The sequence below is a fragment of the Vipera berus genome (assembly GCF_964194415.1).
Source record: "Vipera berus genome assembly, chromosome: 1".
In the NCBI taxonomy this organism is placed as follows: Eukaryota; Metazoa; Chordata; class Lepidosauria; order Squamata; family Viperidae; genus Vipera; species Vipera berus.
Genome location: NC_138202.1, coordinates 160632597 through 160648337, shown reverse-complemented (window position 1 = coordinate 160648337; position 15741 = coordinate 160632597). Strand labels below are relative to the sequence as shown.

Here is a 15741-nt window from a genome sequence, read left to right as displayed (position 1 = left end):
AACTGTTGTAAGTCGAGGACTACCTGTACTTCATCACTTTTTTCTTTTTTTTTTCTTTTTTTTGGTCATCAAGTTTTTGACACCTTGCTAGGCGACTGGTGGTACTCGGATGTTGCCATATCCAAAAAGTGGTACAATGGGTGAAAAGGTTGAAAAGCCCTGTCATAGATACATGCCAGTTGCCATGACCATGAGAATTTTGTAACAATCGTAAGTGTGGAAAACAGTCATAAGTCAATTTTTTCAGTGCTGTTGTAACTTCGAACAGTCACTAAATGAATGGTTGTAAGTCAAGGACTGCCTGTGACATTTAGAATTAAGTCCATATGTTGACCTACATAGAGAAGATTCACTGAAAAAATAATTTTTAATTTAGGGCCCTAAATTTTTCAGTGGAATAATTTGTTTTTGTTTTGTTTTTCTGTCTTTATTCTAGGCTGTTGATGCCCCTTCTATGCCGTGAAATGGTGGAATTGTTAGACAAGAGCCAAAGTTTGGTCAACCATACCAGTTTATCCAACTATGCATTTCTCTATGGAGTCTTTCCAACAGCTCCGGGTGTGGCTATATTTGCAACACAGTTTAACATGGAAGTAGAAGTTGTATGTCTCTTAAATATTTTTTTTCCACATAATTAGAGGTAGTCCTTGACATATGACTGGTAGCTTAACAACTGATTGAAATTAAAACGAGGCCAGAACAGGTGCTTTACAAGTCATAAAGAACTTCTGACTGTTGTAAAAGGTCACGCCACACCACTATCATGCCCTGTAGTGACATGTCTACATTTGAGGTGCTTGGCAACTGGCTCACTTTTATGACGGGTTGCAGCATGCCATGGTTATGTGACTGCAGTTCATGACTTTTTTGCCAGTTTCCAGCAAAAAACACCCATTTGGATGAATAGATTCACATGACCATAGCGCTGGCTTAATGACTGCAGCCACCACCCAAAAAAAGTCATAAAATTGGGTCTGGTTGTTTGGGTGACTGACAACCAGAATGACTTACAATCAGAAATCTGGTCGGTCCCAGTTGCAGTGATAAGTCGACTACCTATCATTTCTTTGTGCAAGTTTTACTGGCTTCTTCACGTTGAGGAAAAATTATAGCAATCTTAATTATTTAGAAAATAATTACCGTAAATATGCTGATGAATATTTCAGAAGTTGCATGCATCTGTTTTGAAGTTCATTTTTGGAATTAATTTTCTGGATGGGTAAAAGAACTGATTATTTTCGGAAGTCTCAGGGGGGAAAAATTGTATAGCCTGAGATTAAGTAGCATTAAAGTTGATACCTTTCAATCTAAATTTGCATTTTTCCATTTAACTTCCATTGCAGTTAATTTTGCTTGAGTGAAACCAGACTCAGACTCATGAGTTGATTCATATTAAAACATTTAACTCTGGAGACAAAAGGTACTTAAATGGGAATAATTTAAAAAATAACCACAGCCTTTGTCTATTGGATTTATTGGGTTTCCCTTTGGAGAGAAAAAAAGAAGGAGGACTCATGATATAGCATTCCTTATTATTCAATTACAACTTCTAAGTTTATTTGTGAAGAAGAAAATTGCCATTGGAATAGGCTGCTATTGCTTTATGCATTCCCATCCCTGTGTTTTCTGGCTGTTATTACACTGCGACAACACCTGTTTAAGCAGATGTAATGTAAGACATTATGGACAACCTTCAGATTTTGACCTCAAAAGATTTCAAAGCAAGCATATTTTTTTTAAAAAAAAGAATCCTCTGATTAATCTCCCAAAGTGTAATGTTTTCATTTGAGATGATCAGGTTATTAGCACTTTGTTATGAATTTCAAAAAATATGTTTTTTGGCCATAAATTGTTCGGTGACAGTGTTAATACTAATGTCATTGTTGCTTTTCTTAGCTGCAGAATTTCTGTGGTTCCCTGAAATAATCCATAGCTATTAAAAGCCGTAATTCTTAAACTTGACAGCCAAGTGAAAAATATGCCAGGATAATTTTTAAATGGCAGAAGCCTCAAGAAATCTCTGTTTCAGATGGCACAATCTTTGCTTAAATATTTCAGTAGCCTTTTAGGCCAGGAAAAGAATTAAGTAATGGTAATCATTCCTCAAGATTACAGGGGCATCTATACTTTCTCTGTTTAATACTAGAGTAAGGGGGAGTGGTATACATGCAAAAGGAGGTACATATACAGTATAGGTAATCCTCAACTTACAATCATTTATTTAGTGACCAAAGTTGCAACACTACTGAAAAAATGGACTGACTGACTTACTTAATGGTCCTTGCACTTGCAGCTGGCTTGTGACAAGCAAAGTCAATGAGGGAAGTTGGATTCGCTTAATGACTGCGATTCACTTAATAACCATAGGGAGTCACTTAACAACAATGGTAAAAATGTAATAAAGTTGGGTAAACTCACTTAACTGCCTAACCTGGCAATGGAAATTCTGTCCCCAGTTGTGTTTGTAAGTCAAGAACTACCTGTAAAGATACCATCCCAGTAAAATAAATGGGGGAATAAAAATGCCTTTATAGTCAACCTATGCAATATTGGTTTTATTTTTCAGGCTAACATGCTTACCTCTGTAGTAACTCCCAGAGAGGAAGCTGGTACAGAGAATAAATTGTTGGGCATTGTAAAAAAAAATATGGAAATGTGCAGTTACTTTTGATTTGTGATTGCAGATAACTTCTGGAATGGTGATCAGTACTTTTGTGTCTGCCCCCATCATGTATGTTTCCGCGTGGCTATTGACCATTCCCTCTATGGATCCAGACCGACTGGCAGCAGCAATTCAGAACGTCAGCTTTGATATCAGCATTGTTAGTCTGGTCTCTTTGGTGAGTATCACGTTAATCAGAACTGTGCTGTTTTGTGTTCAAAAGATGGAGAGGAAAAGAAAGAAAGAATTGGTGTTAATAGTCCCATTTAAAATAGGTTCTACAGCAGTAGTCCTTAAACTGGGGATAATTTGGACATATCCTGGGCATAATGGAGCAAATTGATTCATTCATTGTGCGTCAGAGATGCAGTTTGGATTAAATTATCTGTAAATACGTACAGTACAGAATTGTGCCACTGGTTCCTACTTTAGTCTGTTGCCTGAAGAGAAACAGAATAATAGGAATTAGCTATCCCAATTATGTTGTCAGCCCTTCAAGTTAGCCAGGTCAAAGAACAGTCCTGGCAGGAAACGAATCTTATCGCTTATACAGGATACATTCACAGAATCTTGCGAGCCTGTCCAAAACCTTCCTGGTCCTTTTTTCCAGAGCAATAAAATGAAGCTGCAACTGTTCTGAATCTCTTTCTAACGCTTTATACTTGGCAAACATTTTCCCCTCTCCCTCTTCTTTCCAAAGGGGCACAAATAAATTTCTTTACAGATATGAGGATCAATGTGTCAGAAAAGGAGAGGGGAGATTCGGATTCTGTCAACCTTTGACCTCAGAAGCTCATTGGTTGACTTTGAACCAATCATTCTCTCTCATGCAGGCTGAACTACTACTTCGCAGGATTATTGTTGGGAGGACAGCAGGGAATGCAGTATATATTGTCTTGAACTCCTTGTGAAATGAAACATAAGTCAACGAATTAAGTAAAATGCAAGACTTTAAAGAATGCCAAGAAAACTAATCGTGATGATAAATTATTAGGTTTTGGTTTGTTTTTTTATAATTGTCATACCATTCACGCTGCATTTCTGTTACGTTATGAATCGTCAACAAAAGCAGAAGCTTAAAAAGGAAGAGAAATTGGAGGAGGGGTGTTTTTTTCCCCCCTTTTCTGTTCAGCAGCTTTTTGCAAGAAGCCCATCTTGTGCACCCACATACGTTCTGGTCTTCTGTATAATGTGACCAACAGCTCAACAGATGAGTCTGCAAGATTCCAGGCTTCCTTTTCTTTTTGGGGGGCGGGGGGGGGAACTTGTGTTTTAAATAGAATAAGGTCAGTTCCACTCAGATCCTTTGCCAGTTAAACAGACCCTTGTCTTGCTAAAGAAGAAGCTGTTTGCTATTTCACAAAAACAAACATGTCCAGATTATTAAGTAAGAAGCTTATTTGGCTAAGGGAAGAAAGAGAAGTCAATGTTTATTGTACTCTGCTGCCCATCCTCTTTTTTCCTTTTAAGGTTTTCAGTTGGGGGGGTGAAGATTATTGCCTAGGAGTGAATTTTAAAGCCTTGACCTCTTGTATCAGGCTAGTAGAAGTGTTCTCAAAGAGATAAAGGGCTAGGTCTGTGAAACTCTGGAGGTAGGACAGAGTCTTCATTTTTAAGAGTTTGGTAATTAGCTAGCTTAGAAAAAATGAGAATGCCAAGACAAAGAGGAGACTGATTTTCAGCTGTTTTAAGGCTACCAGAGCTTGTTATGGAACTATCACATGGCAAGGAAAGTCCCTTAGCAGTAATTGTACAAACTATTTGAATGTCATTGAAATAAAAATCTGGGTGGAATATTTTATAATTATTTCAGAGAAGTGAAAGCCTTACATTGTGTTCACTCTTGTGTTTCAGATCTGGTCCCTCGGGGTTATTCTTTTGAGTAAAAAATACAAACAGCTTCCCCATATGCTTACAACTAACTTACTCATTGCTCAGGTCAGTGAAATGGAGAATTATATCTCTAAACATTTTTCCCCAGGAATGGTCGTTGTGTAGTTTGCAGACACTATTTTCTTTTAACAGAAGGTATATAATGCAAGCACTCCCTCAAGCAGGTTTTGACTTTGTTATTGCCTTTGAATTATATGTGTTTTATATTGGGTGAACGATGGAAGAATGTGTGACACCACTTTGGTGTTTTTTAAACAAAAGCTGCTATAGAAACATTGTGAATGAAGCTATATGTAAGTATAATACCTGATATTGACTCTCCTGTAAGGTAAGTTCAGAGTCTAGATCAGGCATGTCAAACTGCCGTCCCACGGGCCGGATGCATCATACTGAAGCCATGCCCACCCGATTGACAGCAATGGGGGAAAAGTTGTAATACGTCGCACGACGTCATGTTACATCGCGAGTTTGACGTGTCTCGTCTAGATACCTCGAGGACCACCTGCTGCCGGCGTCAACTCCCCTCCGCCCTGTGCGTGCCCACAGAGAGGGTCTCCTCAGGGTGCCTCCGGTCAGGGAATGTCAACTGGTGGCCCCCAGGGGGAGGGCCTTCTCTGTGGGTGCTCCGGTGCTATGGAACCAACTGCCGGTTGAGCTCCGGATGGCATCGGACCTTCGCTCCTTCCGGCGCGGTCTGAAGACCCACTTCTTTGAACTAGCTGGTCTGGCCTGATGGGGAGGGTCTTTTTAACGGTTTTTTTTATTATTTTATTGTTATTGTATTTTAATTGGGCATTGGTTTAATCTCTTTTTAATTTTTGTACTGTTATTTATTTATATATGCCCTGTTAACCGCCCTGAGTCCCTTGGGAGAAGGGCGGTATAGAAATCGAATAAACCTAAACCTAAACCTAAACCTAGATCAATGAAAATTCCCCGCCCCACCCCCTGCAGTCAGAGTGTTCCTTACAAAGCATAGGTTACAGACTGCAGTTGGAGAATCAGATGAGGAAAAACCTAAGCAGATGCAGCACAAAAGAGCCATTCCAGTTAGATTGTGTCCAGTGTACTTTGCTTTTTTTCATATTACTGCCAGTTATCCTTGACTGAAAATGCAACATTTTCATGTCTAAAAATTTAAGCATTTTATTTTTTGGTATTTTAGTGCTAATTGAGAAAGATGTTTTGTTTTTAACAGTATGGACTATTGTTTTTTTTTAAAAAAAAAATAGAAGCAAGTTATACAATACAATGCTGATATGGAAACTAGACTCCAAAACAGATGCAGCATTGTGAGAAAGTATCTGTGGAATCACTATATATTTTTTCCTAAAAAAAAAGAAAGAATGAAATCTTTGTTAGCTTTATTTCGTTTAAATAAAGTGGGCTTTATTCTCACTTCAATTTTGAACAATATCAATATTTTTTTTCCTGAAGACCAGAGGGCTTTCAAATGATTGACAATGATTAGATTTGACAAAGGTCTGCCTGCAGTAGATGATGCCATGCTGTTTGAAAGGTTTGTCATGCTCTGCCTCATCTTCGTGCCTCTTCTAAAACCATGTAGAGTTAGTCATTTTACTGTAGGAGAGATTTTAATTAGGATTTCTTCGGTTACATCTCAGTCATAAAATATACACTAAACACAACTGCTTTGATTTTTTTTAGTGTGTAGCCTGTGTTGGAATGGTAATGTGGAATTTCACTATTGAGAAGAAAAGCATCTTTGTGCAGATTCTTGTCTTCATTGTCCTGTACTGTTCCCTGTATAGTGCTTTTCTGTGGACAGGTAAGTAGAAAGTCATTTCTGGCCTATAAAAACATACAGTATGTGTTTTCTTTGATGGTGTAATGCAGGAGTATCTAACTGGCAGCCCGCAGGACGAATGCGTCACGTGCAGGCCACGCCCACCCTGGCTCCACAAAGGCAAAAAACGTCACGATACGTCACGTGACGCCATCGAATTTTACCCCCGTGATGTAATGCTAAAGGGACAATGCTTGGAGATTACACTATGTACCTGAAGCATAAGCTTTAATACCAGTTTCCATCCAGTTAGTCTCTTTACCAATTAAACAGTCACTACTGAGTCAGCTTCAACCTTCATGTCCATTCTTAAAATCTCCCATGAAAGTCTGGAAATAGATTATTGGGCTGTGAGATATATTTTTTAAACCCTTCATGATAGACCACACTAGGAAACCAAAAGTCCATGCAGGCTAATACTACTTTTATTATTGAGTTACATAAACAGAATCTTGGAAGTATAAACACCCTTTGGCTCCGTCTCTTTATTTTTTTAAAAACTAGTGAAAGTCTTGTCTGAGAGGCTGTCTTAGACTGTAGTTCTGTCCCGGACTCGGGTTTCTTTTATCTGAGTCTGTTCTTGGTAACTGTTCCTGTCCATTCCTTTATAGAAGTGCAGGAGGGAGGAAAAAAATCAAGGAGGTTGTCACTACGTGATTAGAAGTCCATTGGATGTAATATAAAGATTTGCTTGAAGGATTATGCTTGGATAAGTATAACCCACAATCCTAGTTGCTCAGGGATGTCCCCTTTTGCATTGAGGGAATGGGACTTTACTGAAGATCAAGGGAAGGCAGGTGTCATGGAGAAGAAATGAAGCATTTAACCATCATAATAGAAGGAATCACCTTGGGAGTGACTTCCAGTTGATAAAAGGACTGGAAAATGAATATGACCAGAGAGTTACAGATTTCCCATGGGCCCATTTCCTTCAGTACAGCCTGTCTTTTGTAATGTTCACAACCAGCTGGCTGGTGATAGGATATGCATTTAAAAAGCAGTTTTATCTTGCATGTTACTTAGAACTCAAACCTGCAACCCCAAACCCCATGTCAGCTCTAATAAGCAAAGTTGTGGTCAGTATTTCCCCAAAGTCTGAAAACGGTTGTCACTTATTTACCCATACCCTATATTTTGCAATTCTGAATAAATGTTTATTTGATTAGAAAACTTGCAAGAGCTACACAGATATGATTGCAGAAATGGTAACATTATATATCACATTAATCCTAAAAATTATTTTCCATTTAAAATAGAATTCTCCCAATTTGTTCTTCCATTCATGCTGACTGACTCTTGTCGTGACATACAGGCATACCGATTAGGACATCCCCATAATGAAATATTGCTTTTGATTTGCATGATAGACCTGTTCTTATGTCCCACAAGCTAATTTTATTGCTTATAAGTACAGCAGGCGTGTTGTGTGGCTGCCTCTTGAGTACAGGACAGAGACAGGGAGGGAGAGCTATCCTCTTTTTGTGGGGGAAATATCGTTTCCTGAAAAGAATAAGCCTGAGATGTTCTCCTTGTTTTCAATAGGCCTTTTAGCCCTTTCTCTTCTCCTTTTGAAAAGAAGGGAAACCCTAAAGATTCCTGTTGGAATTATTACTATAGCTGGCTGGGGGTAAGTTTGCAAGTTCTTCATCTCTAAGAAAATTTATAGGATGTCACAAACTAATTCTATCTGTGATTTATACTGTATTTTACATTTTGCAGCATCCCAGTAGTTATTGTTGGAATTCTTCTGATAGCTGGAAAACACACTGGTGAAATTGACTCAGCATTTTTTTATGGTAAACATCAGGTAGGGAAAGTCTTTTATTACCACTTGTTGATCAGTGCTTAATGAACTTTCAAAAGCTCATTATTTGATAAAGAGAAGTAGCTTTGGAAAGGGGGGGGCATTAAATTAATTGAGTATATACCTACTCCCCAAAATTTGAAAAACTCTAAGAGTCTGGCTTCTCTTAGACGGCAGCAAAAGAAAGCAAAGGTAGTAACAATAGTCATGGGTACTTTGGGTATAATCCCAAAACAACTGGAGCACCACTTGAACACCATCGGCATTGACAAATTCCACCATCAGTCAGTTGCAAAAGGCAGCTTTACTCGGAACTGCTTATATCCTGCAATGATACTTTTACCACTGTTAAACGTCAACATCTGCCTTTCCCAGGTCTGTGGGGAGGACTTGATAGGTGGATAAAAATTCCAAATCCAGTTTAAACATCTGGTTGACTGTGCAATGAATCGTAATGATAATCATTTAATTTCTGCCTACCTTCCTCCTTTCGATTTCTCTTTTGGCCAGGTGATTACTACTGCAGTAATCGTAACAATCAGCATATTGTTCTCGGGTGTGTCACTCATGTGTATGAACCGATCTGGGAGAGCAGGGATGAATTATGAGGTTCTAAACCAGCAATCTCAACATCAAGTAGAAGAACCCGAAAGGGAAGCGAATCAACATTATAAACCTTCCCCCACTGTCTCTCATTCTGAAACAGATTCTCCCTTGGAAAGAGGTATAATGAACAACTGCAACTTAGTTTTAGAAGCAGGGAAACCTGACTTGCTTGTGGTTCTTACCATTTGTCGAAAGAGGAAAGACTAAGGTCTCTAATTTGCTGATTTGTAATGGGGGCACAAGCACCTTGTCTTGCTATCTGTGAAATGAGGTAGAGTCCCTCATATTAAAGTGAGGAATAGAGATGCAACTAGGAATGGACATCTCAAAATTGAGATTGAGTACATTATGCTGATCGGGCAGACTTAGGGTTAAGATGGCCCTCCAGATTTGGGCTATGGAAGGCCTGACCCCAAAGAGGAAAGGGCTTCAAAGGACTTGTAGCATCTGTTTGCAACTGTTTAAATCAGATTTTACTTGGATCATGCACCAAGCCGTGATAGCCATCTGTGCAACCTCAGGAAAATGCACAGCTGCTTGAAGGAATTGCAACAGGAGCTGCCCAAGATATTAAATTATTATGTTTTAACCACATCTGCTGCATAATTGGTTTCACAGTCTTGCTGTGTAGGAGTTCAGTACAATTTCTAGCAATCCTCAGTATGGAGAAGGGCTAGCCCGAGATGACAAAAAGAATGATGTATGTTTTACTTACGGATTTTTTTTAAATTTATTTAAAAAAAACATATGCATATTTCCTAACTATTGCCCAAGTCAATTGCACATTCAACTGCAGTTATTTTCTTTTTTAAAAGCCTAAGAATTTTTTTTTCCTTGTAGAGAATCTTGTAGAGTTCTACACATGTCAGAAACAAAACGGAGAATTATGCTGCTCTGAAGGAGAATCTGCATCTACTACTGGAGTCAGTGAGAACTGTTCTTTCTCTGTTGAGACAGGTAAAGTATCTTGTTTGGAATAAAATTCAAAATTTTAGAAATTATGCAACCCAGTATCTTAACGTAACCAAACAGATTTCACCAAGAGAGTTCTTCATGCAGTTTGCCTACTTTGTTGCAAATGGCCTTCCTTCCCTTTTTTATCCTTTGTATAACTGACCCTGCTTTATTGATGAATCAGTATGATTAATATACAGGTAGTCCTCAACTTATCATAATGGAGCATGCCCATTATAGTCGTAAGGCATGACGGTTGAAAACCACATCGCCCACATGACAGAACCAAATTTATGGTCTTTTTTTTTCTGGCAGTCACTAAGCAAAAGCTATGGGGCACTTTAGCCAAAAACTTGAAGTAAATGCCAGTTTTCAGCAAAAAGGTGGAAAATCACGGTCATATGAGTGCAGGACACTGCAAATGGCCGTAAATGTTTCCAAGTGCCCAAAATGCAGTTATATGATCAAAAGGGAGTGGAATTATCCTCCAATGGGATTTTCCCATGAATTTTAGTAGGAAATATAGATAGGGCAGGCTAGAAAATTCACTGCCCTCCTAACCATACCCAAGCACTCCGAGTTTGTTGGCGATGTCCATTTTGCTCTCCAGGTTCATGGTGACCTAACCCTAACCCTAAGTTGAATTTTCCTCCAATGGGATTTTCCCATGTATTATACCAGGAAACATAGATAGGGCAGCCTAGAAAATTCACTGCCTTCCTAACCATACCCAAGCACTCTGAGTTTGTTGGTGATGTCCATTTTGCTGTCCCAGGTCATGGTGACTTAACACTAACCCTAAGTCGAATTTTCCTCCAGTGGGATTTTCCCATGTATTTTACCAGGAAACATAGATAGGATAGCCTAGAAAATTCGGTGCCCTCCTTTTTTTTTACAAATTTTATTGATTTTATAATATTACATTCACATATTTGAAAAGCAGTGTGGTGGCTGGGTAGTAGTAATTCAATTACATACAGACTTTACCTTTATTAAACTTTTGGCATGAAACAGGAAAAAAGTGAAATAATGATAGATTTGCTGATTAGTAATATTAATAGATTCTTTTAAAAATGGATGTTATGCTGTAACCATAGAGCAAGAGCTTAATGTAACTTTTATTTATACAGGCTTAGATTTAAATTAGAGGGTAACTAGCACCATGAGGTATCATCCAGGAAAATCTTTGTCTTCCCTGAACTGTGCCTTGTTTCTTCTTTTTCATAGAAATATTCAAGCTTAAGAAGCTTTAACTAGACCCTTGGACTTACTTAGAGTTAGAAATCCTTCTAAGTTGCAGCTCTCTAAATCTTTATTGGTTCTATAGATGGGCAATACAGTTAGGGGAAAAAGAGGGGAATCCCATCACCTGTTCTGACACTTAGGGGAAGCAAGTTCTGAATAATTGGCTAGAGATAGGTGGAACTGACAACTGGTTTGGTAAAGAAGATAAAATTAGGAAGCCATTCTGCCCTGTAGTAGCTAGCCTTGGGGCTTCTGAAAATTGGAGGAGAAGAGCTTTTATTAGCTTGATTAGCTTTTTGCTGCCATCTAGTGATAAATATCATTAACTTAAAATTGATTGCTACTGTATTTTATACCACTGCAATTTGGTAGACACAAAAAATGCTGGTTTGTTAATACTGACCTTGCTAAGTTGAAAATGATGTTGCTAATAATCTAAGCAGGCTGTTTGTGTGCAGAAATGGTCTCTATTCTGTTATAAAATGCTTAAGTGTAGATTAATGGCTGGATAGTCACTACTGTGTTTCTTTGCTGTTTGATGCCAGGGGTGACTTTACCGAGGTGTGGATTGGGTAGCAAGCCAACAGAACCATCTCTCTGTCTCTCTTCAATATACTAAAAGTATACAAAACAACAACAAATGTTAGAAAGTAAGATAAAGAGAGAAAAAGGAAATGAAAAAAGAAAAACAGACAATTATGCCTCTCATCTTTTTTATTAAATAAATGCCATCTTAATCTTCATTCCTTTTTAATCCCCAAATCATCAATTTGATCTTTTCTTCTTTTGACAAAATGCCCATGCGGTATGAGGTTTCCAGTCTTTCAAAAAAAAAGTATTTTTTTTTCTCTAACCACAAACAGAACCAACCCTTTGTCTGCATCAACGTTCAATTTCCTCTTTGTGAAGTGAGCAACTCAAAGGGAGCAATTGCATTTCAGTGGCAAAGTCTGGGGTTGATCTAGAATATCGGGAGACTGCAAATGGACAGCAGGTTGCCTATCCCTATCACAAGTTATGGTTTACAGATAAAGCACGCCCATTCTAAACCAAGCATTTTGGCTTATATGAACAAGGCCTGTATCTGTTTATTTAGAGCAGTTGATCATGTTCTCATTTTCTTGTTTCTCTTATGACTTTCCGTTAAGAGAACAATGGGATTCAGTGTTGTGTTTCTGCCTTACGCGTTAACACTTAAATGTTTTTCAGCAAACCAGTGTTTGAGTCCGTGCAGTTCTCAGAGGTGTATCCTAGCTCAGGAAGAACAGCTTCTGCAAACTGGAGACCAACAGCTGGCCAGACATGTGCTGCTCTGCCTGCTTCTCATTGTGGGCCTTTTTGCTGTAAGAGTTTCATTGGTGGGAGGCGCAAACGTGTGATTCTTGTTATGTGGTTGTTTTATCTTACTCTCCATCCCAAAGTGTGTTTTTCATATCAGCTACTAGCGTAACGTTATTTCTAAAAAAATTAAATCATTATATTTCATTTATTTATTCATCAATTTTATATGGTCACCCATGTCATAGAAAATGACTCTGGTACAACAATCCAATGAAATGGTAAATGTATAAAACAATCATTACCAAAAAGTGTATAATAATAATAATAATAATAATAATAATAATAATAATAATAATAATAATAATAATAATAATAATAATAATAATAATAATTCATTAAACTATAAAACAGAACTAAAACTGGAGAAGAAAATAATAGATGGAGGGATGTTAATAATAATGGAATTACCTCACAAGTTCACTCATCCCCTGGAGTCGCCAAGCCTGCCAGCAGAACCAGGTGTTGAGGGACCTTCCAAAGATCAGGAGTGATGAGGCTGGCCTTATCTCTTGGGGGAGAAGATTTTACAATGCAGGCGCCCTAGCCTAGAGCAGGGGTAGGCAACCTTGGCTCTTTTATGACTCGTGGACTTCAACTCCCAGAATTCCTGAGCCAGCTGGCTCAGGAGTTCTGGGAGTTGAGGTCCACGAGTCATAAAAGAGCCAAGGTTGCCTACCCCTGGCCTAGAGCCTGCCAAATATAGCTCTCCAGATAATGGAACTCATAGCACATGCACTCCATTGGGTCTGGAGGGAGAGGCAGATGAAATCCAGAAGAGGTGGTTCCTTAAATAATCAGTCCCATGCCAGGTAGGGCTTTAAAGATTAACACCAGCACCTTGAATTGGAGCCAGAAACAAACTGGTAACCAATGCAGCTCACGCAGCAGAGGAGTTACCAGAAACAGACATAACTGCTCATATTGCTGCATTTTGTACCAGCTGAAGTTTCTGGATTCTCTTCCAGGGCAGCCCCATATAGAGCATATTGCAGTAGCCCAATCAGGAGGTGATCAGGGCATGAGCGACCATGGGTAAGGTCTCTTGATCTAGGAATGGGACATTTGTTAGAGCTGCCATCTTTTCTAAGAGCCTATTGCGATCTACTTTGACAGAACAACCTGATGCTAAACAAGGCAATGGAGGTAATTTAATATACCCGGACCCACAGAAAATTGCAGATTTATATATATAGCAGATCTAGATAGAGGTGTGAAGAGCCTGTTTCAAAAGTGGTGTGTTTTGTTTTGTTTTTTTGTTTTTTGTGGACAAGAGATGAGTCATCAGTAGATCTCCAAATGCTGAACTCCATTTCTGATGGTCTCAGCTAACATGCCAGTGGTAAAGGATGCCGGGCATTACATTTTGATAGCATCTGAAAAGCGAAAGGTTCTTCACCCTTCATCTAGGCCAGGGGTAGGCAACCTCGGCTCTTTTATGACTCATGGACTTCAACTCCCAGAATTCCTGAGTCAGCTATGCTGAAAGAGCCGAGGTTGCCTACCCCTGATCTAGGCAATGTTGAATTAGATACTAGGCCAATTGTCTAAAGATATAAGGAAGCTTCCTATGGCTTAAGAATCAGTGATTCAGTAGCCAGTTGCACCTGTAATCATTGTACTTCCACCTGTCACTACAGTTACGTTGGCAAAGCCATTCCACGCGATCTCCCTAGACAAAGGGTGGGTAATTCTCAAAGTGTGTGTCATTTTACTGACAGCAACTGCTCAACTACAGCAGTGTGCTAATCTGCTTTCTTTTTTGCAGAAAGAAAATGTATAAGAACTATGTATTGTCATGGTCTTGTTACCCCTCTCTAGAAAGGTTATTCAGACCTGCAGTAAACTTTTGGTTTTAGTAATAGTAGTCTACAGGGGCAATTCACTAAACTTGAAGAGTTCTGGTGAGGGAAAAAAAATCTGTCTTATAATCCAAGAGAAATGCCAGTGAAAGTCGTAGCAACAAGATGCTCATGGTAGCACGTGTTCATTTGGTTTTTCCTTTACAGAACCTATCAAGCTGCTTGTGGTGGTTATTTAACCAAGAGCCTGGGAGGCTCTATGTGGAACTGCAATTTTTCTGTGCTGTATTTAATTTTGGTCAGGTAAATATCCTCTGTCTCAAATTAATAATGTGAACTTGTCCGTATGTATTTAATAGCATGTCTCATTTAACCCATATATAAATGTGTACATTAAGACTGGGGTATGTTTGTAAGTTAAAACTTAACATTAATACAACCAAGATCATGGCATCCGGCCCTCTCAATTCCTGGCAAATAGATGGGGAAGAAATGGAGGTAGTGACAGAGTTTATTTTCCTGGGCTCCAAGATCACTGCAGATGGGGACTGCAGCCAAGAAATTAAAAGACACTTGCTCCTGGGGAGGAAAGCCATGGCAAATCTAGACAGCACACTAAAAAGCAGAGACATCACCCTGTCAACAAAAGTGCGTATAGTCAAGGCTATGGTCTTCCCAGTTGCAATGTGTGGCTGTGAAAGTTGGACCATAAGAAAGGCTGAGTGCCAAAGAATTGAGGCCTTTGAACTATGGTGCTGGAGAAGACTCCTGCGAGTCCCTTGGACTGCAAGGCGATCAAACCGGTCAGTCCTAGAGGAGATCAACCCTGACTGCTCTTTAGAAGGCCAGATCCTGAAGTTGAAACTCAAATACTTTGTCCACCTAATGAGAAGGAAGGACTCACTGGAGAAGAGCCTAATGCTGGGAAAGATTGAGGGCAATAGAAGAAGGGGACGACAGAGAATGAGGTGGCTGGATGGAGTCACTGAAGCAGTAGGTGTGAGCCTAAATGGACTCCAGAATATGGCAGAGGACAGGAAGGCCTGGAGGAACGTTGTCCATGAGGTCGTGATGGGTCAGACACGACTTCGCAACTAACAACAACAACAACTGTTTGTAAAGAAGAGAGAGAAAGTGCCTGACTTATTTTTGGCCTATTTTCTTACCTTAAATTTGATAAAATTAAAACTGCTCATTGTGCACTGACAAATTTAGCTTGTCCACTTGTTTGAAGGGGGAAATAATCCATGTCAGTAGTTAGGGATGTTTCATTAATAGAAGCCATCCATCCAGAGAAAATGTTTTCCAAGAGAATGCAGATTTAACTGATCTAGATGGTCAAAATGAAGGATTTCAGCTGGTCTTTTCCCTAATATGTTAAAGTCAAGCTGACATCCCACTAAAATGCCCCAGGAACGGAAATAATAAGTCTTGTGCTAATTAAATTGCTTTCAGCCTTCCCAGGTAAACCAGACAGGAAACATAACTAGATTGTCAACGTTGCTAACATCGAATGTTATTGCTTGACAAGAGATGAAGAAGTAGCCGTTAAAATTGTGTATTGCTTTAAGACGTGTATTGTTTTAGTTTAAGGTTAGGAGGGGGAATGAGTAGGATTGCACTTTTCAAG

General features: G+C 39.0%; 1 protein-coding gene across 2 annotated transcripts in view; it reads left to right on the top strand.

Moving 5' to 3' along the window:
• The window catches only part of GPR155 (G protein-coupled receptor 155), a 37177-nt gene that overhangs the window by 12772 nt on the left and 8664 nt on the right, over positions 1-15741 (top strand). For both annotated transcript variants that reach the window (XM_081322343.1, XM_081322344.1), the window contains exons 4-13: positions 437-602; positions 2685-2840; positions 4517-4600; positions 6224-6344; positions 7905-7989; positions 8082-8169; positions 8677-8890; positions 9613-9729; positions 12181-12314; positions 14319-14414. In XM_081322343.1, the coding sequence (XP_081178469.1) occupies positions 437-602; positions 2685-2840; positions 4517-4600; positions 6224-6344; positions 7905-7989; positions 8082-8169; positions 8677-8890; positions 9613-9729; positions 12181-12314; positions 14319-14414 (1261 nt within the window). The remainder of the gene's footprint in view (positions 1-436; positions 603-2684; positions 2841-4516; positions 4601-6223; positions 6345-7904; positions 7990-8081; positions 8170-8676; positions 8891-9612; positions 9730-12180; positions 12315-14318; positions 14415-15741) is intronic.